This window comes from Penicillium lagena (assembly GCF_028827675.1).
Source record: "Penicillium lagena strain IBT 129212 chromosome Unknown utg000001l_segment0_segment0, whole genome shotgun sequence".
Taxonomy (NCBI): Eukaryota; Fungi; Ascomycota; class Eurotiomycetes; order Eurotiales; family Aspergillaceae; genus Penicillium; species Penicillium lagena.
The window spans coordinates 4188824-4212085 of NW_026623222.1; the positions used below are offsets into that span (position 1 = coordinate 4188824).

General features: G+C 53.5%; 11 protein-coding genes across 11 annotated transcripts; 5 read left to right on the top strand and 6 right to left on the bottom strand.

The window, feature by feature from the left end:
• Positions 1 to 472: 472 nt before the first annotated feature.
• Positions 473 to 1682, top strand: N7510_001841 (mandelate racemase/muconate lactonizing enzyme family protein; the record flags this gene model as incomplete). The annotated part of the gene is made up of 2 exons (XM_056973768.1): positions 473 to 648; positions 707 to 1682. 2 exons carry the CDS (start codon positions 473 to 475, stop codon positions 1680 to 1682), a joined length of 1152 nt encoding a protein of 383 aa, XP_056838885.1.
• A 187-nt stretch (positions 1683 to 1869) lies between these two features.
• On the bottom strand, positions 1870 to 3231 carry N7510_001842 (uridine-cytidine N-ribohydrolase; the record flags this gene model as incomplete). Its single annotated transcript, XM_056973769.1, has 4 exons — positions 1870 to 2804; positions 2875 to 3079; positions 3137 to 3144; positions 3195 to 3231. 4 exons carry the CDS (start codon positions 3229 to 3231, stop codon positions 1870 to 1872), a joined length of 1185 nt encoding a protein of 394 aa, XP_056838886.1.
• Positions 3232 to 3465: 234 nt separating this feature from the next.
• Positions 3466 to 6917, top strand: N7510_001843 (PXA domain-containing protein; the record flags this gene model as incomplete). Its single annotated transcript, XM_056973770.1, has 3 exons — positions 3466 to 3979; positions 4047 to 4854; positions 5936 to 6917. 3 exons carry the CDS (start codon positions 3466 to 3468, stop codon positions 6915 to 6917), a joined length of 2304 nt encoding a protein of 767 aa, XP_056838887.1.
• A 1058-nt stretch (positions 6918 to 7975) lies between these two features.
• N7510_001844 (uncharacterized protein) lies at positions 7976 to 9744 on the bottom strand (the record flags this gene model as incomplete). Its single annotated transcript, XM_056973771.1, has 4 exons — positions 7976 to 9137; positions 9214 to 9235; positions 9286 to 9524; positions 9614 to 9744. The coding sequence occupies 4 exons, from the start codon at positions 9742 to 9744 to the stop codon at positions 7976 to 7978; spliced, it is 1554 nt and encodes a 517-aa protein (XP_056838888.1).
• Positions 9745 to 11115: 1371 nt separating this feature from the next.
• N7510_001845 (uncharacterized protein) lies at positions 11116 to 11555 on the bottom strand (the record flags this gene model as incomplete). The annotated part of the gene is made up of 2 exons (XM_056973772.1): positions 11116 to 11407; positions 11512 to 11555. The coding sequence occupies 2 exons, from the start codon at positions 11553 to 11555 to the stop codon at positions 11116 to 11118; spliced, it is 336 nt and encodes a 111-aa protein (XP_056838889.1).
• Positions 11556 to 11845: 290 nt separating this feature from the next.
• On the top strand, positions 11846 to 12082 carry N7510_001846 (uncharacterized protein; the record flags this gene model as incomplete). The annotated part of the gene is made up of 1 exon (XM_056973773.1): positions 11846 to 12082. The coding sequence occupies one exon, from the start codon at positions 11846 to 11848 to the stop codon at positions 12080 to 12082; it is 237 nt and encodes a 78-aa protein (XP_056838890.1).
• Positions 12083 to 12790: 708 nt separating this feature from the next.
• Positions 12791 to 13511, top strand: N7510_001847 (uncharacterized protein; the record flags this gene model as incomplete). The annotated part of the gene is made up of 2 exons (XM_056973774.1): positions 12791 to 13228; positions 13410 to 13511. 2 exons carry the CDS (start codon positions 12791 to 12793, stop codon positions 13509 to 13511), a joined length of 540 nt encoding a protein of 179 aa, XP_056838891.1.
• Positions 13512 to 14718: 1207 nt separating this feature from the next.
• On the bottom strand, positions 14719 to 16211 carry N7510_001848 (GTP-binding protein RBG1; the record flags this gene model as incomplete). Its single annotated transcript, XM_056973775.1, has 8 exons — positions 14719 to 14847; positions 14901 to 15257; positions 15308 to 15645; positions 15700 to 15770; positions 15823 to 15859; positions 15923 to 15997; positions 16057 to 16120; positions 16191 to 16211. 8 exons carry the CDS (start codon positions 16209 to 16211, stop codon positions 14719 to 14721), a joined length of 1092 nt encoding a protein of 363 aa, XP_056838892.1.
• A 492-nt stretch (positions 16212 to 16703) lies between these two features.
• On the top strand, positions 16704 to 17613 carry N7510_001849 (putative cysteine dioxygenase Cdo1; the record flags this gene model as incomplete). The annotated part of the gene is made up of 4 exons (XM_056973776.1): positions 16704 to 16967; positions 17161 to 17298; positions 17353 to 17410; positions 17480 to 17613. The coding sequence occupies 4 exons, from the start codon at positions 16704 to 16706 to the stop codon at positions 17611 to 17613; spliced, it is 594 nt and encodes a 197-aa protein (XP_056838893.1).
• Positions 17614 to 18126: 513 nt separating this feature from the next.
• On the bottom strand, positions 18127 to 20631 carry N7510_001850 (uncharacterized protein; the record flags this gene model as incomplete). Its single annotated transcript, XM_056973777.1, has 7 exons — positions 18127 to 18294; positions 18362 to 19040; positions 19093 to 19658; positions 19708 to 20292; positions 20345 to 20451; positions 20504 to 20531; positions 20599 to 20631. 7 exons carry the CDS (start codon positions 20629 to 20631, stop codon positions 18127 to 18129), a joined length of 2166 nt encoding a protein of 721 aa, XP_056838894.1.
• A 798-nt stretch (positions 20632 to 21429) lies between these two features.
• N7510_001851 (alpha/beta fold hydrolase) lies at positions 21430 to 23045 on the bottom strand (the record flags this gene model as incomplete). Its single annotated transcript, XM_056973778.1, has 3 exons — positions 21430 to 22242; positions 22296 to 22774; positions 22898 to 23045. The coding sequence occupies 3 exons, from the start codon at positions 23043 to 23045 to the stop codon at positions 21430 to 21432; spliced, it is 1440 nt and encodes a 479-aa protein (XP_056838895.1).
• Positions 23046 to 23262: the final 217 nt, after the last annotated feature.

A 23262-nucleotide genomic window follows, 5' to 3' on the forward strand; every position in this document is an offset into this window, starting at 1 on the left:
TTGTTGTGTTTTCCTTTCCGCCGAGCCAAATTGACCATTCGTTGGATTTGACCAAGTACTCTGTTTATGTTGACCATGTCGAATTGTCACCTCACCAGACAAAGATAAAGGTCCCCCCGTCTTGCCCGCGGGCAACGGGCGCAAGGGGAAATCTCCCCAGGTCAGACAGCCAATCATTAGTGCTATGACAAAGAGAAATAAGGCCCGAACTGGAACTCCCATCCGAGTCCTTTCCTATACACGCGGAGAGGCCCGACAGCCTCTCTCTGCTATCCCCGAGATCCTGATCTGCCGGACTGGGGTTGCCGAGCCAGGTAGTTCGGCAGGCCGGTCCAGGAGGACGGAACAAGTCCGACGGTTTCTCGGCTCGTGGGGGTTTCCTGGGTCCGTTCCGTGGGGTTTTTAGGTATCCCACACTTCGTCAACGCTGCAGAAACCAATTTGCACATTGTTGCCATTGTGCGAGGCGAAAATGGTCAAGATCGCGAGCATTGAATACTTCCGGGTGTTGCCCCGGTGGCTGTTTGTCAAGATTACGGATGAGGAAGGCCAGTATGGCTGGGGCGAGAGCACGCTGGAGGGCCACACTGAGGCTGTCGAAGGCACGCTCAATGCCCTGTGCAAGAGATTCGAAGGTTACGAGGCCGAGTATGTTTCTTGTTTCTACTACACGTCCTAAAACTCAAAATTAACGGACTATCATCAGCAACATCGAGCACATCTGGCAAATGGCCTGGCGTCTGGGTTTCTACCGCGGGGGCCCCGTATTCATGTCCGCCATCTCCGGGATTGACATTGCCCTGTGGGACCTGAAGGGCCGTCGCCTCGGCGTTCCCGTGCACCAACTGCTCGGTGGCAAGGTCCGCAACAAGCTGTCCGTGTACGCCTGGATTGGGGGCGACCGCCCCGCCGACGTGGAGGCTGCGGCCAAGGCACGCCTGGCGCAGGGGTTCAAGGCTGTCAAGATGAACGCCACCGAGGATGTGAACTGGCTCGATTCGCCCAGTGTACTAGACTCGAGTGTAGAGCGTCTGAAGACGGTCAAGGCGCTGGGGCTGGACGCAGCCTTGGACTTCCATGGCCGTCTTCACAAGCCCATGGCGAAGCAGTTGGCGAAAGCACTGGAGCCGCACCGTCCGCTATTCCTGGAGGAGCCCCTTCTGTCGGAGCATCCAGAGGGTATCAAGCAGCTTGCGGATCAGGTGTCTTGCCCCATTGCCCTTGGCGAGCGGCTTTTCAGTCGTTGGGATGTGAAACGTTTCTTAGAAGATGCGAGCGTCGATGTCCTGCAGCCGGATATCAGTCATTGTGGCGGCATCTCGGAGCTGCGGCGCATTGCTTCTATGGCAGAGACTTACGACGTCGCTATTGCGCCTCACTGTCCGCTGGGGCCGATTGCTCTAGCGGCATGCATGCAAGTTGACCTGGCGACTCCCAATTTTGTGATCCAGGAGATGAGCATTGGTATTCACTATAACACGGAGGCTGGTGACTTGGATATTACGAGCTACGTCAAGGATGCTTCTGTGTTCGATGTGAATGATGGTTACGTTGAAGCTTTGAATGCCCCTGGTCTGGGCATCGAGATCGATGAGGACGTAGTCCGGCGTGAGGCTGCTAATACCCAGCCCTGGTTGCCCAAGGAGTTTTATGGCCCTGACGGGTCAATCCGCGAGTGGTAATTTCTTCTCGGGATTGCATAGAGGTTTCACAGATCATATTCACAAAAAGACCCAGAAAGAGATTCATGTATCAGTATCTTTATTCAATAAAAAGTCGTCTCTGCGAGAATTGCAAAAATCCCAGTCCAAATCTACCTGGTATGCCACAGGGAAATCTAAAACATATACCTCTCTATAAAAAGCGTGCCTATCTTGCACGAGCTGCATTGCAATCATCCGCCAACTGGACGCATTGTAAAATCATGCCCCAAAATGCATCCAGATCAACACCCCTGGGAATCGCCACACCAGGTGCTTGAATTGGTGCCGCAAGCGAGCGTCCCAGCTGTCCCGTCATCGACACCTCAGGACCATGGCGTCCATCCGTGACAATATTAACAGCAAATCGCTCTCCACCTTTATCATCGAACGTGAGAACTGGCCCGGGGTGGGATTTGGTAAAAGCCGGGTTCAAGGTCGATAGAATCACCGCTACAGCGAGGGGGTCGTGCAATGGAGGCCCGGTATTAAGACCAAACACCTTCTCGTACGTCGCCGCGAAAAAGGTCAGCAGCGCATGTAGAATTTGACGGAGAACTGTCGGTGTCGTCGATGGGTCATTGGAGCCATGCAAGATGCGCGTTTGCACTTCCTGAGAGGCGAGCACTTGGTGGGTGAGATCCAGTGTGATGATGGTGGTTTTTGGAGCAAGAACCGCATTGCTGAAGATGGACGCGGAGGACTCTGGGTCGCACTGGAATAATGAATGGGACCGGTTATTTTTTCGGTTCGTGCCAACCTGCGTAGAGTGGATGCTATAACATACGTAAAGATTGAACTCGGCCCAGGGCGTCACGTTTCCGACTCTGGACTTCTCGCCCGGGAGTCTGCTCATAGGCGCAGCTGTGAATCCGTTGCCAATGGCACCTCCCATGATGCTCAGACCTTGAATATGCTCTGCCACTTCGGGGAATGTTGCAAACAACAAAGCCACATTGGTGAGGGTTCCAGTGGCAACCACCCAGGGTGTCCCCTTTGGCTGGGCAAGGAGCGCATCTCGCATCGCCAGAATCGGGTTCTTATCTGTAACAGGCGGCCTAGATGCTTTGGGCAGGAGATCCGACCCATCCAAGCCGGATTCGCCTAGGAACTCCGGGGAGAGCGTGTCATCATGGCCGTGTTTTTAGCGGGTGTTGGACTGGTCTGGTCTTACCGTGGATATCGGGAGCATGAAGGGCTGGGCGGCAGAAGGGCTTGTGGCTCCCTGGGTATATTGGGATCTCCGGCTTGCCGATTGCTTCGAGAATACTGCCTGTATTGGCAGTTGTCTTCTCTAGAGATGCGTTTCCATGGATCGTGGTGATGCCCAGGAGATTGAGGGACGGGTGATGGGCTGCAATTAGGATGGCGAAGGCATCCTATGTATATCTTGGTGTCAGTATCGGCATTGCGCGGACTGGAGAGGTCCAGCTTACATCGTGGCCTGGAAAGAGTGAGTTAATACCTTACGGAACAAGAGATATATGTACTAACCGGGATCACAGTCCAGCCACAGGGGAATCGGAGTCATGATTGATATATATCGAGAAAGACAAGTATAAGAAAGAAACAAAGAACGTTCGTCTCCCCGCAATCCGATAAGAGACCTGCCCTAAGCCCTAATGACCTTCCTCATCGGGATAGTTCAGCGTCATCCCATCTCCAAAGCTCCTTGATCGCCGCTGCTTCTCTTGTCGAGCCCCAAGGGCCGTCATATCACACCTTTCCCCCTCAGGGTCTCTCACGATCCACTCTCTGCGATGCGATGACCGACTCTCGCCCTTCCGGCCTGCATCCCTTGTCCCATCTCAAAGCTGGGCCGACCACGTCCAGCTCCAGGTCCACCGCCGTTCCTGCGTCCGCCACGCCGCAACCCTCTTCACGCCCTGCATCTCGCCTGCATGTACAACGAGCTACCGGCCGGGAAGATGTGATCGATTTCACCAGCGATAAGACCACGCTGGCCCTGATCCGGCGCGTCCTCTGTCCCCAGACAGGCACCTATGGCGCATTCTCTGTGCAGCCTCCAGAGGAGCTGCTGCCTCCTCTTACAAGCTCCAATGAGGTTGATCGTCAACTCTACGCTTTTATTGCTATTATAGTCAGGGACTTTGTCTATTCGTGGTACTCCAAAATAACACCGGACCAGGCTCTTGTGAATGAGGTCCTGCAGGTGATTGCGCATTGCACTCGAGCTCTCGAACAACGACTACGTCGAATCGATATTGCGCAGTTGGTCCTCGATGAACTTCCTGCGCTGGTGGAAGCGCATGCCCTGAGTAAGATTTCCTCGCTCATCCACGGTAGTGATGGAAAAAACCAACTGCTAATTATATCAACCCTCAGCCTACCGACTAGCCAAGCAGCAATCCCATCTTTCGGGACTGTCAACTTCACACCATGCACTTTATCATGAGTTGAACCCTCACCCGGGGTTTTCACCTGTCCCGGATCCCTCGGATCCACAGACCATCATCTCGCAGCGCGAGAATGAGGCCATCTACCGTCGGCTGCTAGCCAACGGCATTCTGGCCGTTCTTTTGCCGACCGAGGATCTTGAGAATAGCAGCTTGCGGGTTCTCGTGGGCGACGTCCTTGCTGATCGCATTCTGGGAGAGGAAGTCAGCGGCAGAATGTCGGAAGGTTGGTTCTTTTGGCAAACCATTACCAAGCTCGCTGTGGCAATGAGACGGAAGACCACGGAGGAGACTGCGGCGGATATCAGCACTCCCACCAGTCGCCTAGAGCAATTCGGGTTGCTTTCGGACGGAGACGAGTCGCCCAATGGCCAAAAATTGGCTCAGTCCACCGCCACCGCTTGGATATGGGCCATCCTCCAAGGCGTCTACGTTGGATATGTTGTCTTGCGGTTTATCGTGACTGGCCTCTTCCGCGTCGCATCGATCCCAACCCTAGGTCATTCGCATACCAGTGTTTCAGTTGGCGCTGCTTCGGACATCCGGAAGGGGAAGGCGTCGTCAGATGGCGCCATAGGTAAGCGCCCGGTGTTGGACTATCGGGTGTATTCCATGGTTTCACAGGTGCTGGGCGTCCCACAACGAATGCCCTGGATGGGTGGACTGCTCTCCCTCTCGCAACACCTGATACTGGCGGGACCGGGCACGCTGGGTGCTACCGACGGAGTTCTTGATAGGTGAGTCTGACGTTTCTTCTTGTCCTCGGAGCTTTTTTCCCTTCCCCCTCCCCCCCCCCGGGTCCACTCGAGGTCTCGGACCTGCCCTCACCCTCTCGACTGTGGAGCAACGGTTGTATCTCCGAGCTTGATCGACGACTGTGTCATGGTTGCACGAAGGAGGCGTCTTGCTCGCATGTCGCAGCAATCACTTGATCTGTATACGGTGTTTATGTATTACGGGTATCCATACCGTCATGACGCAACACACCCTGGTCCGTTTCCATGCGAGGATTTTCGATTACCCACCGCGATTCTCTATGTCTCCTTGAGGATGATGATTGCGCCGGGGCCCGGCCCTTTCCGTGCCGCTTCATTGCCCACTTTTTTCGGCCGATCTTACGATCTGAGGGATTTGCGACCTGGGTAGCCAAGGATCTAAACGTCTGATTTGCATGAACTTTCCCGCCCGGCGCGAAACAAAAATTCCTCCCAGGCGAGGGCTCGTCAATGGGCGGCGATCCAACCCACCTCGGTAGAATGCGCATGGACCCGAAATCGCATGATTGATTGTCGATCGCCCTCGCATGGACCATAGAACCGACCATGCTTTTTCGAGAATTTGCATGCTGACCAGCCCTTGGCAAACCGTCCAATCACCGAAATTCCTGTCGCAGAGATTTTTCGGTCGAGGATAAACGACCGAGGCTCATGCATCAAAGCCCTTGTCCAGGCACGTTACTTGGATGCTACCTGCCGAAGAGGGGTGTCGCCTCACTTTGTGCTAGTCACCTGAAGGTTGTTTTTCTTGAAGGATGGACATCCCTGTGCCCAATGATGGGCTGGCCCAAGCTCCTCACTCTTTTCACGCCTAACCTCGATTATACTCCGCCCTTCACCCCCACTTGGCGAGGACCCGCTCCCTCGATTAGACAAACTTGAGTTCTGTCTAGCGGTGGGTAGACTCGAAAAGGAAGTAGTCAACAGATGTTCCGCTTCTCCACAGTCGGAGAGGGGCTTTTTTCATTCGTCATTCCTTATGATCTGCGAACCAACAGCTTTCCTCCGATTTCACGCCTTGAGATCTGGCTAACTCCTACAGATTCCTCCGGGAAACCATCGAGAAGTACGTGCTGACCCCCACTCTGTTGCCCAACCTTCTCCGTGCGACCAGGAGCGCTCTCTTTCCGGCCAATGCCCGTCCCTCGTCGCAGATAGCACCGGTGAATTTACGAGCCCAGGCTCCCGCTCCGCAGCTGTTTGTACAACCCGTGGCATCCACCCAAAAATCCCTCGCGAACCCTTCTGTTGCCGTGGCAGTCAAGAAACCTCCTGCTGCTAGCAACGCCACTGGTAAAAGCAATTTCAGTAACAGTCAAAGCCTCAGTAGCGCCGACAGTCTTGCGGGTGTATCACCTCCCTCGACAAAAGCAAACGTGACATCCACACACCCGACGCCTTCAGATACCGTACTCGGTGCTGACGGGACAAGAGCTCGACCATCTGGCCCAGAGATCGCAGCGATCAAGCGGCAATGTGCAACCAGTTTGCTTTCGGTGATCCCGCGCCGCGTCGCACGAACCTTCTTTGGCGTTTCATCCCCAGCGGCTGTAAGGTCAGTGACCAGTGATGGTGATGGTACCTGCAGCTCAACCAGCAGGAGTTCGTCCTCCCTCACCACAAACTCCTGGGCTCCACCCTCGTCTATTGAGGACGAGACTGGTCATCATCGACCGCGATCTTCGTCTGCTCAGGCGAACGGAGCTGGCGTGGCCTCCTCACCGACGTCGCCTTCCAGCTCTGAGCCTTCAGCATCTGCTCCCTCAGCAGAGACGAAGGATCATGTCTCTACTGGAAGGTTACATATGGACCAGCCTGGTGTAATTGTTGATCCGGAGGAGTTGCGCCTTCTTGAGACCGTAGAGCAAGACCTGCTTGATCTCTTTGAGGATGAGTACTGCAATAAGCACCTCGTATATTCCATCATTGAGACAGTTTTGGCTAGACTGCTCCCTGAAATATCGGAGCGCAGCATTGCGGATTTGATGGAGGACCGAGGCGTGGCTCCCATGTCAGCCGGCTGAATGCATGGCACTGTTCTTAATGAGTGATAAAGATAATGTAATAAGGGAGACGCCTTTCTGGACATAACTATTGAGTCTTACAGTACATAATGGAAGAAAGAAGATGAAGATAAACTATTCAGTTCGTGTATACGCAAGATTCCAGCAAAATTACCAATGTTCTTCCCGCGCGAGCGGCCGAGTTTAGATAAAAATAAAGAGAGTAACAAGAGCACAGGGACAGAGAATAGGAGATATAAAGAGAGGGAGGGATAGAAGGAATGCAGTACACTGCCCAGCAGAGGCCAAGAGGTAGACGCAAAGAAAAGGGAAATGAAAGAATGGTGGAGGTAGAGGTTGCTCAGCAACAGAACCATCGAACCGAAGCACGGCAGAAAAATCAAAATCAATACTCCACGTAAACCAATTCTTCAAAAGATCAGTTCCAGTGATCAAAAACTCCGACGGTCAGTTTCCTCTTTCTCCCGTAATCCCCATCTCCACATGTGTCCCAGAAAGAAAAAGAGCTGGACTCAGAGCAAGACCGGACCTGTCGGCCTAACAATATGCAGCGCGTCCACGAAGCCTGCGCGCGGAGATGCCTGCGCGATACATATGCACCCTACTCCAGGTTGAACAACGGAGACACGGAGAGGGGTTAGTGATAATGAGAAAAGAAAAACAGAAGACCAGGAAGCGAAGTGGCCCAGCGCCAACCCAGTTCCAAAAAGCCCATTCAATGAAAGAGTCGATTTCGAGGTTGCCCTCTGACAGTGTATAAAATTCCAGATTTTGGCTGTCCGGTCCCGGTGCCGCCGACTCTCTCCTGAGCCGGTCGGAGGAAAAGAGAAGAAAAGAATATAAAACAGAGAGTCGAGGTGAGGGATATCAAATAAGCCACCCGAACACAGGAAAATGGAGGAGTGTGGGGGAAATATAACATAACTGTAGCAAAGGGGGAAGTCACAGTAAATTGCATGCAAGTTGGGGGTGAGGTACTGTCGGTGTGAAGAGAGAGGGCATGTCAAGGGAAAGGCATAGATGGACATAATGCAAAAGATATAAAGATGGGGAGGAATTTAGCCCAGATTGTGAATGCTTCTCTTCTTGCTCATGTGAGGCACATCATGCTCATCGATTCTCGGCAGACCACCAAGTACGATATTATGCTGGTTCTTGGCGAGCTCAAGGCGCTCCATCAGCTTGCCAATGGTGAAATATTCCTGAGCTTGAAGTCCAGCAGGCTGCTGCTGGAAGTAATTCATCACCAGCTCCAGAGCACGGCGCGCCTCGTCCTGCGTTGGAGAGCCCGGCGAGAGAATGGGAGAAACGGTGTTGGAACTGGAAAATGACGGTGGAGGCGGTTGCATCGCCTTGGTCTTGATCTCGGGGTTGCTGCGGTTGCGCTTGATCACGTTGGGCTGGTTGCTGCCGGTGTCAGGATGGTCGTCCATTTCCAGGGGAGATTCGACGGTGGCAACCGAGATGGATCGGTGGAAGCCTGGCTTTGTGCATTGCGGATCAATCGACTCGTCGTGAGATAGCAAGCTGGGGTCGATGGGGACAAGGGGGAATGTTTGGCTGCGAGGTCGGTTGGTGTTACTCCCTGGCATGCCTGTAGGGAGCCGGGTCTGGCTTGTCGGGGTGAACGGGCTGTCTGAAACGAGGGTCGAAGTTGGACTAGTCATGGCCGTGGAAGAGGTGGTATCCAACGACGTTGTACTCTTGGAATGATTATGTTGGTACCCACCGGCTAGATCAGGCACGCTATCAGCCCGTTCCTTCTTGTCCTCCTCGCTGTGTGCCGGGGACAAGGGCGAAGATACAGGCAAGCCATTGGGAGACGAAGGGGAAAGACCTCTAGGGCTGTGGCCGGTAGATTCACCAGCCGAGTCTGTGTTGATGCGCGTCGGACTGTTCGATCCGCTGCGTACATCGATGGACCCCTTGCGCGCTTTGGCGCCAGCGAGGTTGTTCTTGTTCTTAAACTTCTCCAGCCAGGCCGAGGTGAGCACCTTGTCTTTGCCCTCAGGGCATCCACATGTGCTGGCAAAGAACAGCGCCTTTTCTTTGATCATTTCATCGCTCAGAGGGAATCCTTGCCGCTGGTAATTCCTCGCCCAGTTGGTCAAGGCTTTCTCGATATCAGGGACTCGACCCTTGGCTCGCTTGATAGGCGAACGGCTACCATCATCGCGGTTGAGATATTTCTCTTTCTGGCGCAACACTTTGGAAACCGTACTGTTTTGACACCGTTTGTCAGAAATAAGGTTCTCCGGGCATAGGCTAGGGCTAGTTGCACTGGGGGATAAGCTACCTTCTTTCCACACCAAACAATGCTGGATGTCAATTAGCATGAATCCACTCAGTAGAATTGGTGTAAACGTACCTCCTATATCGGTCTGCTTGGCCGTCTTGTTCTCTTCATGGTAGAGACACATGAGCCGCCGGTCTTCATCTGTCAGCGTTCTGCGCGGCGTCGACCCCCCGTCGATGTTTTCCGTATGGGAATGGGAGGCATTGGCGCCGAAGGCGAGACCGACGTTGGGACAGGCGCAGGCGGCATTCCCGACTCGTGAAATGGCGATTGGTTGGCGAGCATGCTGGGCCAGGAATGCGAGGGCATGGCTAACGGCATGGAGGCGTAAGGCGGAGGTATTGACATGCCATAAGAGGCAGCGTCAACAGCCATCAGTGGGGACGGGCCGTAATCGAACCCGCTGTACTCTGGTATTGGGGGAGAATTCTGGGGAGAGGTAAATGCGCCCAGGTCGACCCATGGTGAATGGCCGAATTCACTGTCTGGCGCATGGTGCGTCTCCGTCTCCATGGTGGGAGAGTCCTCCATAGAAGACAGGTTCCTGCCGATAGACACGGAGAGAGATAAAACAGCAAAATAAAACTCCGGGGAAACGGTGAGACAAGTCTAACGGTAAGACCAGCAGAGATGATAATGCATGATCCACCGCGCAAACCCCCGAGCCGGACAGAAGTATAGGCGGCGAGAGTCCGGTACCGTGTAGACAAGAGAGAGGGCGAGCTATTAGCCAGCTACTGGGAGAGGAAGTGAGGTATGTATACAATATGCACGAAGAGTGATAAGAAGGGTAGCGTGGGCATGCGGGTAAGGCAATGGGCGGAGTTAAAAAGAAAATCAGGGCCCCGAGACCCAGGGCGATCAGGGAGTATCGCGTGGATTGACAGAACGACTGAAATCTCGATTTCAACTGACTGGCACGAGAATAATCCATGATAACCCTTTGCCCACAAGAGGGAATCCGACTGTTGGGCCCGGTGATTGGTTGCTAGGCTCGAAAAGCCACCCCAGCCAGAAGAATCAAAAATAAAGAATAAATATTAAATATTATTAAAAAACATCCCTGGTCCACGGCGGCGCCTGGTTGGCCCAAAGGCTCGATATATTGCGGCAGGGGTTGCATTTGCTCAGGCCCAATTAGTATCACGATCGGGAAAGGTCTGGGTATTACAAGGACGCTGTACCGTATGGAAACCGCTTTCTTTCTGGCTGGCTAACGCGGAAACTCCAGGATGATCATGATGGTTCTCGTGCCCGGTGCAGACCAAGCGGCCTTCGCCTTGCTCCATAGGGTTGCGCCGAAATGAAGCGCAGCAGTAGAACAAGGCCAGTTAGGTAGCGATACGGCCATGCTGCATTGCGATAGGTACCCAACTCATGCGCCAGGAAGAGAGTTACAATCCTCTCGGGGAGGCCGCTGTCACTTCTGAGTCTTCACTCGTCGAGAATGAGTGTCTGATCCTTTCTACGGCAACCGGCCGTTTTCGGGGGCCGGAATTTCAGGAATCATGGAGAGGCTTTCCAGTCAACCAGGGCTGATCATCCGTGGCGGGGGCTGATCAAACACGACCATGTGAGGTGAGGTTCGCTGAAGAGGGAACCATGATTTGCTGAAGGTCAACTTAGCGGATCGATAAACCGCTGAACCTAAAGCGCGCATGACATCCGGGCGAGGGAGGCCTGGAGGGCGATCAAGTGGATCGAAATTGGGGGTCCAAACTGGGCGGCGATTGTCTCGATCATGGTAGAAACGCAAGAAGAGAAGCGTGAGAGACATGGGCCCTAGGATGTAGATGCCTCTTGAGAGAGCTGAGAGACTTGCACCGCCCCGCCTCAATCGTCCAGAAAACGAGGCGCTGTCCGGGCGCAAGGGAATAACTATTGGAGGGGCTGGAATCATCATCAGTAGTCCAGGATCTGCGGAGTTTCAACGCAGAAGACTTCCGCGCACGATGACACGGCCACTAGGCAAATGAGGAGCAGCATGGGCCAGCTCGGCGAAGGGCCAATCTCCCGTGTCGATTCGTCTGCGATCGATACATCTCGATACAAGGGCCGAACAAGCTCGCCGGGTTTGGCCCTATCACAGAGCAGGAGAGCCTGCTGGCCAGACTGGTAGGCGGAGGCCAACCAGTCTGACCTGCCAATGATCTCCCGGCGAGGCGCTGGCGCTAGTTGTTCTTCTCCACCGGCCCTGAGATCCGCTACGCTACCCTCCGGCCCGGAAAACCTTCGGTATATTATTGTATTGCCCCAGAATACCCTTTGCTTTGCGGGCAGAGAGGGTGAGGTGAGCACGGTTGTGTGGAAAGTGTAACCACGGCGTCCAATAAATTCTCCATGATGACTCTCCAACTCCTTCCTAATCTTTCTATCTACTCTCAGATACCTCTTAGCATCGCCAACGATGAGCCTGGGACTCGTTCTTTTGCATTGGAACACGGTCCGCGTAGTATCCCACGGTTTTGTTGCAAGCGTGGGAGTGAGAAAACCACCCCGCTTGTTCTCAAAAACACCACGAGGGCAACGGTCTCGTCGAGAATTACGAGGGTTTTTCTTGTCGGCTCCCTTCTCGAGCTAGGGGGCGGAAGGTTTCGTTGACTATGGAACAACGAGACGCCCGTCTGACGAAATGTATAAAATGTTTGACGCCCAGGGACAAGTCAAATTTCTGACTCGGTGTCGCCGCGGGCCATCCTGTTTGCTGCCGATGCTTATTACAGTATGCACAGGACTCGACAGCCGGCTAGTGATGCGCATTGTGGAAGGCCTCGCCAATCGCGAATCTCTCCCTGTCTCGACGCTCGGCGATGCGATCGCCTCAGATCAGCAGGATGGACTGACGCCATCGATGGGCGATTTCGGATGACCCTTTTAGGGCAAGAAGAGTAAGCTAGTCCATCGGCCCTAATGCGCTCGGAGCCAGGAATCTTCTGGGTAAAGACACCAAAGGTTAGACCGGTCAGGATCGGAATTGCCGCCGTGTGCACTGTATGCACTGGTGCCATCCTATCTTTGCTTCCTTTCGTTCTTCAGGGCATAAGACGAGACCGTCAGTAACAAAAGCATCGGGGAACACAAAGTAGTGCCCGTGCAAGGGTCAGCTTGGTTACACCAACCAGGGTTGGTTGGGCTCGGTCAGGTACCGATCGACAGGCTTCTTCATGGGCAATAGTGACTGCGCTTGCAAACAAGGCCGGGCTGAAGATGTACGGCGTCGATCGAGTCCCGGGTACAGAAACGGATCCTTCCTTTCCTGGACAGGGCTTGGACCGTGCCCCGGCGGAGGCGTGGAGGTGAGCAAAAAAAGCGGACGAACCAGCCCTATTGGGGATCGGTTGGGGGTTTTTCGTAAACAACCCGTCCTGTCAGGATGCCCTATGACGATGGCGTCTCAATCCCGGCGGCTGGCATGCCATGCAATGCAATGCAATGCGACGGGGACGTCTGATGGATCTCCCACGAGAACGAGTGGACGCCCGGCATCGGTGCCAAAACAGTCACCTGATAGAAGTGTCTCTGTGTGTTGGAATCATGAACAGTAGAATTAAATAGTACGGAGAGTCATAGTGGAGGGATGAGGATCTTGCCGATCTTGCATCTGCGAACGGACCAGATCGTGAACCCAGTGGCCCTAGCGACGGGAGATGCTCCACTTGCTGGAGACTACAGATTCCGCGAGTCTCCGCACGAAGCTAGAGTGAAGCTAGGGTTGATGCCCAGCCCGTCTCTGAGGAGGAGGAGGGTGGATCAGATAAACATCTCCATGCCGACCAATATTCACCGCTTGTTTTTTGCCCAGTGGATACGCTCGTGGTCAAGAACGAAAACGAACAGCGGGCAAATCCTGCTGGAACCTGATCCCGGGGGGCGCACAGAGAGCTTTGGTCGAGACCCGGTACTTCTGTCCCCTAGCAGTCGATCCAAATTTGGTACCGAGCAAAATGGCGGACGACTAGAGCAAACACCGTCGCATTCGTCAGAGCAGGGAATCATCCGAGATGTCAGCCTGAACGTGCCCCTGTCGACAGGTCACCTTTTACGAGTATTGCATGCTTCTCCGTTTCTGGCGGAGTGCCTATCGGAGAACGAGGTGGTTTTTTGTGCCAGCCACTAGCTGCTTATCAAGTAATGAGCGACACTCACGACCACCGTGGCTATGCCGCATCGAGAAGCTGTCAGTAGCTGTAGGTCAGTGCGGGCCGAAAGGGCCGCGGCCCTTTTCGACACCCGCTCTGCACACCATAATTGCCGTCAGCCCGTCGAAGCTATCCATTCCCGAAGCCCCCAAGGTCTGAGCGAGGTCTCAGGCAGATCGTCAGTGGCCAAAACGTGGGAGGGGGACTTCCAGACCCTGTGTAGACTCAGCAGCCATCCTTTTCTGGAAAATGTTGCGGATCAGAATGAGACATCTGAGGATCAATACCGGGAGGGGTGAAATAATGCAGGACGGCTTGAGATTTTTCCAAAAAGCGCCAATCGGGTGGGATGCCCTGTTCGCCATGGACTACTGCATTCGCGCCAAAGCAGGGACGTGCGATGATGAGAGGGGGTGGCATAAGGAATAATAATCGGGCTCGCCTGATGGGCTATAGCACACCGAATTATGCTATATACAGGGGGAGCCATTGGCGGGGCATCCAGAAATTCACAGCTCGCTACGCGCATCCTAGGGGCGCCAAGAGGCATGATGGCGTATTATTGCCAGAGTCCGTCTTAACGATGGTAACAAAAGCACTTTGTTCTTCTTTGATCGTCTTTCTTTGATGAGCACGTCGAATCCAACGCCCCCTAGCCGAGACAGGGAGGAGGAAGACCTCGATCTAGAACTTTTTTTTGGTTGCATTGCTGATTATTCAGGAGACGCTGAGGGAATAATACCAATAATTGGGATCATCATAACAATATGAACTGGTCGCTTTGAAGGCCACTTGAACAAAGACAGAAAGAACATTCACAGGCCAAAGCCAGACCGGCCTAACCCACCAGGGAACTGGTCGCTGGAACCACCGGGTATACGACCTCCTGGACATTTCTCAAACTCGGCGAGTCTCCGAGATGGTCCATACCCAAGTCACGCTGCTGACCACGCCTGGGGCCGTTGCGGCAACAGGGACGAAAATCACACTTAGAAGTAAGCAGGGAAGACGCGGCGCAGAGAGCCGGCTCTCGCTCACAGCCCATGATCAATCTTCCCCAAAACAATAGCTCTGAGACTCGCGTCCCACGGGCGAGGAGCTCGGCTGGCCGTGCGAGGTTGACGCTTGACCGTGCTCGAGGGAGGTGGCGGATTACAGGTGGCTGTGGTCCAGGAGGCCGCCTCGCTTGTCAGCATAGTTGCAATAGACAAGAGACACTTCTGGCACAGTCGATCACCTGACACCGCCGGTATAACCGCCCTCGCACACGGACTGTGATGGCCCAAGGAGTTGGTTGGAATGCTTTATCGCTTGACAATTGAAACTATGGCCAGCAGTTAGCTTCGAGATTCCAGAAACATCAAGGTCACGCACCGATATCCTCGTCGCTAAGCTCGTGCGAGAGACCAACTCGCTGCGGTTGGTGTTTCACGGAGCGGCCGTACACGATGGCTTGTTTGAATTGATCCTTAATTGTGCGGTGAATAGAATTACACTGCTGGTAGTTAGCATAGTGTCTTCAATGGGCTATAGGCAATGGATGCGTACGAAATCCTCGACAGTGCACGCGTTGGACCGGAGCACAACGGGTGCGCTATAGTCAGGTGCCCTGCCCTTGGGCTTTGTGTAAATTCGGCGCAGCTGGAGCTTCTCCCACATCATCTCCATCAGCTCGTCAACGTTCCATCCGTGCTCCGAACTGATAGGGCAAGCGTTGGGGATCCGATAAATAAGATCCAATTCTTCAATAGAAATGGAATCGATCTTGTTCAGAGCATAGACAACCGGAATATAGCTGCGGCTCTTGGCTTCCAGAATGTCAATCAAGTCGTCAATGGTGGCATCACACCGAATTGAGATATCGGCAGACGAAATTTTGTACTCGTTCATCACGGCTTTGATCTCCTGTGTTCAAGTTAGCAATGAGCCTTGGCATTCCCTCGACAGGAACTTGCCTCGGGGGTGATATTCGTCAACGGCACGGTGTTTGTGATCGCAATTCCACCCTTGTCCTTCTTCTTGAACACGATGTTGGGTGGTGACTTGTTGATTCGAATGCCAAACCCCTCCAATTCATTCTCAATGACCCGTTTGTCGACCAAGGGCTTGTTCACGTCGAGAACGATGAAGATCAGATTGCAAGTCTTGGCCACTGCAATGACTTGTCGACCACGACCTTTGCCGTCTTTGGCACCTTGGATAATACCAGGCAGATCAAGAATTTGAATCTTAGCACCATTGTACATGACCTGACCGGGGACAGTCGTGAGGGTCGTGAACTCATAGGCGGCAGCTATAAAGGCACGTTAGAAATCGAATACCTCTTATGAAATTCTTCCAAACCCACCTTCCGAGTGCTGGCCTGTCAGCCTGCTCATCAAAGTACTCTTCCCGACGGATGGGAAACCGATAAAGCCACTAGATAGTTGTGAGTCCGGTTCCCATCAATATAATTTCCAGGAAAACCTACACACTGGCAACACCAGTCCGCGCGACATCGAAACCAGCTGAAAAACTCCCATGTTAGCCATTGACTCTTTGTTCGTGCTAAGTATGAAGACGATACTCACCACCGCCGCCGCCACCACCGCTGGTCGGAGTCAATAGCTCTCGCTTCAGCTTAGCAAGTTTTGCCTTCAGCTGGCCTGCACCAATTGTCAGTCCCTCCTCGGTCGAAACTACCAGTATTCCTTTGCGAGCATACCCAAGTGGAAGGAGGTGTTTTTGTTCTTCTGAGTCCGAGCCATCTCGGACTCGATCTCTTTGATCTGTGGCACGAAAAACCATATTGTCAGTCGCAGTGGCGGAAGAGGGTCAAAAAAGGGCCATAGCACGCACCTTTTCAATGGTGGTCGACATTTTGGCGGTTTAGCCACGCAGCGCTTGAAATAGAAGATGTAATGCAAAGACGCAGACCAGACTGGAATGCGTCTCTCTCAGCTGTGCAGTAAGGGTGAAGCGTGTCTGTCGTGGTGGAGTGTGAAGAAAGACAATCTTTGAATTCCCTTAGTCAGGGCGGGGTGGTAGCCTCAGGCATGAGAATTATGTCATATATCAGCCTGAGTCGCGAGGCACCATCGCCTTATCGCCTTATCGGCCAGAGGACAATGCTTTCTTTCGCTTTCAATCGATTGAAAGACCAGTTGCCTTGTTCCACTGCAGTGTCTGACCCCGGTGTAGACTTGGCCGTCACAGCAGAGCAGAAAATCCTGTCCAGGATCCCTGTCATTGTCTGTCCTATTCGATCTCGCCGCCCGTTGTTCCTTTCCTCCGGAGCGGCACTCGCCATTCTGAAGCGATTCGTGAAACTGAATACCCGCGGACATCTCCACCTTCCTCGGCGTGCGAGCCATGCCATTCATCGACAGCAATCCCAGCTCACCATCTGGCGCCACCAAAGACGGTGATTTTTTCGAGAAGCTGGTGCGAGATCTCAGCGCCGCACTGGGTCCAAGTTCGGGGCTCGACTCGGACGATGTCGACCCGGTGGACATCCAAAAGTTGATGGATGGATATGTCTCCAACGAGGAGGAATGGGGCTCATATGCTTTGGGTGATATCAGCCGGACGTACACGCGAAACTTGATTGACGAGGGGAATGGCAAGAGCAATGTGGTGAGCATAATGGCAGTTGTGCAGACATAGGTACAAATGTGCTAATTCAGATGTGTTGCTTTAGTTGATACTCGTTTGGAGTCCTGGGAAAGGCAGCGCAATCCATGACCACGCCAATGCGCACTGCGTGATGAAGGCAAGCATTCTCCCAAATCCAAACAAACTGCCTTAACTAACCCATATATCCGCTTAGATTCTCAAGGGCAAGCTCCAAGAAACCCTCTACTCGTGGCCAGACAAGGAGAAGATCGAGCACGGACAGATCTCACCGCCACAGATCACGAAAGAGACCATCTATGGCGAGAACCAGGTTACCTACATGTCCGATAAGGTAAATCTTTCTTCTCTCGAACATGGACAATAAAGCTAACAGATCAAAACCCAGCTTGGTCTCCACCGGATCTCCAATCCTGATCCGGATAATTTTGCCATCTCATTGCACCGTACGTCTATCTACCCTCCTGTTCATAATACTTTGATTATGAAAGACGTGGGTGCTGATAACCAAGCAGTGTATACTCCTCCAAACGCCGCACTTCACGGCTTTTGTCTCTACAATGAAAAGACCGGCAAAGCAAAGCACATCAAGCAGAATAGATTCTACTCTTTCCGTGGTCTACGCTACAAGGATGTAGAGGAATCATAGGTGTCTGCGATAGCTTTGCTCATTGCGTTTCTTTCTCGGGGTTGGCAACTGTATTTCTCATCTTTCATTTCTTTCCTCTCTATTCTCACCCCCTGCAGATCCTTTCTTGCACGATACCATGGACACCTCTTGGCGTTCACCCTGGCTTTTTCTGGCTCTGTGCATTCCTGTGGCTGGATATCTCTTCGCTTTTCTTGCTTTAGGTCATTTTCGACTATTCATACTGACTTGGCGCTCCTTGTGAATAAAGATCGATTCTAGCATTAGCATCAGCATTAGACGAAAATATTGATACTCCATTTGCATGCGAAGGGCACATCCATCTTCCGTTCTCTTCTATGCCTTGACTATGCAGTATTGATATATTGATACCATTCTCGGCAATATAATAACATGCAGGTTTCTTCAATACATCCAGGGGTTACCCTATCCTATGCAACTTCGGAATAAATACATACAGTACTGAAACAATGCGATATCCCTATCAACTTCCATCCACAGTTATTCGAACAACTACCCACTCCCATCATCGGCCTCGCTCCTCCTCCTCCCATCCCCCGAACCAGCACCTTCCTGATCCGCACGACTTCCCCCAGCAACAAGCCGACTAATCAAGTGCTCCTGATTACCAAAGACCTCGGACTGCCGGCGGCGCAGCTCCTCGAGCCGGACGAGGGGATTCTGTAGATCGCCACAATAAGTACGTTGCTCTGAGCAGGTGAGAAAACGCATCAGCTGTGACACCCACCCAGTCCTCCTGGCTAGGGACGCCCTCCGCATTCGGCAGGGCCGTGGCGGAGTCCTCGTCATCCTCATCTGCTTCGCCGAAAAAGGAGCGGTGGATCGGCGCCGGTGTTACGGGTAGGCTGGGGCGTTCGACTTCAGTGGGGAAGTCGGTGAGCTTGATGCTGGGTCTGCTGGATGCTGGGACGGGGATGTGGTCTGTTGCTGAGCCTGTGGGGGGACTAGATCCAGAGCCTGATATTACTTGTGGTCGGCCGCAGCGCGCTTCTTGCATTGAGTGCATGTACCGCTGAATATCCGGGTCCTCGTCCCACGCGTTAGAGCGAGAGTATGAGTCCCAGCTTTCGGACGCTTGCATAGCAGATTGAGGGGATAGTGACGGATCCATAGCAGATTTCGCTGTGCCAGTGACTAGTTCAGGGGTTGGGTCTGGATATGAAACTTCAGGGCGTGGCAACTCCTCCGCAAAAACACGGGTCGGTTTTGGTGCACGGCTCTCCCAGGGGAACAGCTGTGCGAGCTTTCGTGGTTCGGGCCTAGTCACGGGCACTTGGTAGTACATATTTCTCGGTGCTTCTGGGTACGATGGAGGAGGCTGAAAGAGCTCGGTATCTCTCGACATGGTGTATGTCTTCTCTTGTAAGCTGATCCCTTCAGGCTTGGAATTCAATGGCGGAGGCTCCCTGTCATGTGTAAGCATGGCCACCGTGGGCAAAAATCATGCAGGTTTCATACCGCGATGCATCCCATTCTGTCTTGGGGGCTTCAAATATCGGGGATGCTGGTGTCGGAGATGGAGGTCGTTGATGCGGCTCATCCACTGGCGGCACAGACGTCGTTGATTGTGTTTGCTGGGTGCCATGTTCATGGGGTATATGATGCGTATGTGCTGGCTGGGTATGTACTTCATGACTTGTTTGGGTTTCATGCGAAACAGTAGGCGCTGATGTATGTGGCAATGTAGGAATATAAGTCGAGACATGCTCTTCTCCCCGTACGTACTGGGGGACGACACTCAAAACTGGAACTGAAGGTGACTCTATCGGCACGCCCTGGGTTGAGACAAGCAATGGTGCTTCTTCACGTCCAGGGGCTTCTTCATGATGAGAGCTGGCGGGGACAGTTCCTTCTGGAGAATGAACCTGACGTGGCTCTGGCCACACATCCTGAAATATAGCAAGTCCGCTTGTAGGGCGGCGATTTCTCCGGGCTGGTCCAGTGCCTGTCCCCACCTCCGCAGCAGACAAAGAATGGCCACCTGATGAATAGGACAGGGGATTGTGAGGCTGGTGCGCGGTTACCTAAACATATAATCAGCCGACATCAATACTCTGGGCAAGTCAAACTGACAAAAAGCGGACGGTAATGCTTGTCGTAGATCCCCCACCAATGGGCCAGAAGCTGATTATATGGTGACTCGAGCGGAACCACCTGTCTTGGCAAGGTCCACGGCTTCTGTGCGCCAATGAAGTGGATCAGACTGATAGTGCTCTGGAAATGCTTGTAGGCCGGGATATACTGGTAATTAGCGCTCGGAGTGCAGTTATATGTAAAGCTCAGCCGGTACCAATTCCGGAAGTGCATATTCAGTAGTCCTTGGTCAGCGCCGTCGAAGCTGATGCCTCGATCAGCGAGCGCCTTCAGGGCATAGTAGTCCTGCAAGTTGGGGCGGAGAACCATGAGTCCACTATTGAAGCAATCCGGCCAGCCGACGTCCGGTGCAGCGGCAAAGTCTGCTTCCAGAGACAGAAGCTCGTCGGGGGCTCGCATGGCCACGACATCGCAGTCGATATACACAATGCGGCGATACTGGGTCAGTCGCCAGAGCTCAATCTTGGTGAATGTCGTGATCAGGTCGGGGCGTTCCATGAGCCAGAGGTTGGCGGGCGTGCTGTTCGCTATTGAGTGCACTGGGACAAGCTCATCGTAGACGGTCTTGAGACACAACGTTAGCTTTTGGCCAAGAACCCTCTCCAACAAAACACACCCTTAATTCGTTGACCGTTGCTGTCTGTAGCGTATTCGGAGTGAAAAGCGCCACCAGCTTCGCCTTGGTGCCATTGTCACGCAAGGAATGGGCCAGGACCATAGCACCTGGCCAAGTCAGCAATCAAAATCCAAACACCATTAAGAAGCAATTTCTCACCTGGTAGGTAATGATCACTCAAGAGAAGCTACCGTCGCCATTACTGTATCAGCCAACAGGACCAAGTGGACGCAGGTCAAAGGGGTCAAACTGACCGTGCAGTAGACAGCATCACCGTCGGAGTCCATCACGCCGACAGCCCCTCAGCTCGAGGGAAGCAACAATCGAATCCTCTGGTCGGGACGAAGGTCGCAGTAAATGAACGGGAACAAAGGAGAAAAGGGGGGGGGGGGGGGGGAAGACCAAAGAGGAGCAATATAGGAGGGGCGTAGATATATTCAACCCGGTAGTTGTTGGTCTTTCGCAGTTACCGCCGCCGTTCGGACCGGGCCTGCCCGTCAACAACAGCTCGCTGTGGTGGTACCTAGGCCAGACGCAGGTTCGAGCAGACGAGAACGGTAGGCTTTCACGGGCGTTGCATCGTGTTCGGGTGGCCTTGTGCGAGGGGTACCTGGTCAAAGTGGCGATCAGGGGGAGAGAGGGTGAGGAACGGAGAGGGTGGATGGAGAGGGAAGCTTGAGTGGGTCACGACCAGACGGGAGGATCCAGTGGATCGAATGAATAGACAACAAACACCAAGACTCAATACGAAGAGGGAGAAACAGGAGAACGGATGAGAGAAGAAAAGCTAAAGGTGTCGATCTCGACCTTCCCCTCACCGGGTCGTTCTACTAAATAGTAGGGGGTTTCGGTGCCTTTCCCGAGTATTCTACCTTAATCGGTATTTCTGCATAGGACACATTATTATAATATTGATTGGGAAAGAATTGATGGATGACCGAAATAAGAGCTAATGCTTTACCTGAAACACAATACAGCACGGGACAAGCCCCGCGATACGTAGTCGTACACGATCAGCCCATCATGACAAACACGTCAAGATAAAAGAAAAGTTATTCGTTATCATTCACCAGTCATTGCCACCCTCATCGACGAGCAGTCACCTTGGCATTCGGGTACGCCGCCTGAATGGCAACCTCAACATCCTGCTTCTCGCCCAGAGCAGCCCACTCAATGGCCTTCTCGATGGCCGCACGGCTCTCCGTCTCAACAGGGGTCCAATGGCCCGACTTGGGGAGCATTACGACCTGGCTACCATGCACCAGGTAGTCCGAAATGCCATCTAGACAGATGTGTGGGTCGAGCGCAATGTCCTTCTGGCCCCAGATGATCGTCGAGCTGGCCTTGAGCACACCGGGGGGCCCTTCGTCAAAGAGGCCGGCTCCGCTGCTGGTTCGGCGCACCTCATGCCCTCCTCCAAGACTGTGCAAGCTGGCGATGGTCTCGAGGGATTTCTGCCAGCGCCCGGTGCCTGCGCCGTCGCGGTAATAGCGCACCTTGTGGTTCAGCGACGCGTATGCGCGCTCGTCGTGGAGCGTGGCGGGGTATGTATCCCCCGATGCAGTCTGGGTCCGGCTCTCTGCAGTGGATGGGCCCATGCCGCTAGCCATGGACTCGGCGGCATCGACCGGAGTGAGTTCGGCGTTGCCAGTGGATGCTTTGTGGATGCCCTTCATCAGGGAGTAGTTGCCGCCGAGCATGAAGTACTGGACCATGGGGAAAGGCAATTGGAATGCAAAAATGTATCCAGACAGAACCAGCTGGCGTAACAAAGGGACCAGAGTGCGAAATGCTTGGACTAGCGGGGTGCAGGATCGGTGAGGAGAGAGCACGGCGGTCTTGAACATCTTGAGGGACGAGGAGAGCAAGCGGCGGATATTAGATTCAACCAGACTCACCTGTGAGAGGTTAGCCATTCCCGTCCAAGAGTTGGGTTAACTGTAGAACTCACCAATGGCCCATTGGTCAGGATGAATCGATGCGCCAGAGACGGCGCCTCAGCAGCAAGTCGCATACACACCACACATCCCCAATCATGCCCAACCACAATCGCCTTCTTCTTGTTGCTCTCCTCGCCTTGATCCACCCCGTATTGAACCCGCAGCGCCACAATGAGCTCCGTCACTTTTTCATAGATATTCGTGGCCGAGTACGTGTCCAGACTCTCGGTGCCTCCATAGCCCGGCAGATCAATGGCAACGAGAGTCGCCGTCTTCTGCAGAGAGGGCGAGCTCATGAGTTGTCGCCATACCGCCCAACTATCGGGGAAGCCATGCACAAGGATGACCAAAGGTTTGGAGGATTTCAAGGCGGCGGGCGTGGCAGGGGCGTCGTTGCTGACGAAATGGAATTGGAAGCCGCTGCGGAGGGTTATCATGTGGTGAGAAAGGCCAGACCAGTCTTTGGAGAGGTTCCAGAGTCGATCACGAGCTAAAATGATAAACGGCGGGTATCAGCGATGGATTGCTTCATGGTTGGGTGTGGGGGGCATTAGGTATGTGGGGAGGGGAAGCATCGTCGTGACGGAAGCTGTAGAGCTGTAGCAGCACTCACCAAGCTGAAGCTCCAGCTTCTCTTTCTCCGTCGCCCGCTGGAAGAAGGTCCCCTGCTTGATTGCAATGCAGCCGAAGAGCAACACCGTGAAGAAGCCATAGGCAAGGACAGCGGCCGAGGTGAGGGAGCGGGCCACGAAGCTCGCCATTATGGAATCCTACTCAGTAGCACGAAGACAGATGGAGAGAAAAGGGGGTGAAGAGGGCAAACGAGGGGGATTTAAAAGCTAACGAGAGCTGCCCGTTCGCGCGTCATGGGGTTAGTCAGCCCTTTGGCGGATGGTTAAGTTAGTTAAACTACATGAAGTGGAACTATAGGACTCGAACCAGACAGGACAGGCAACACAGTAATAAGAATTAGAATGG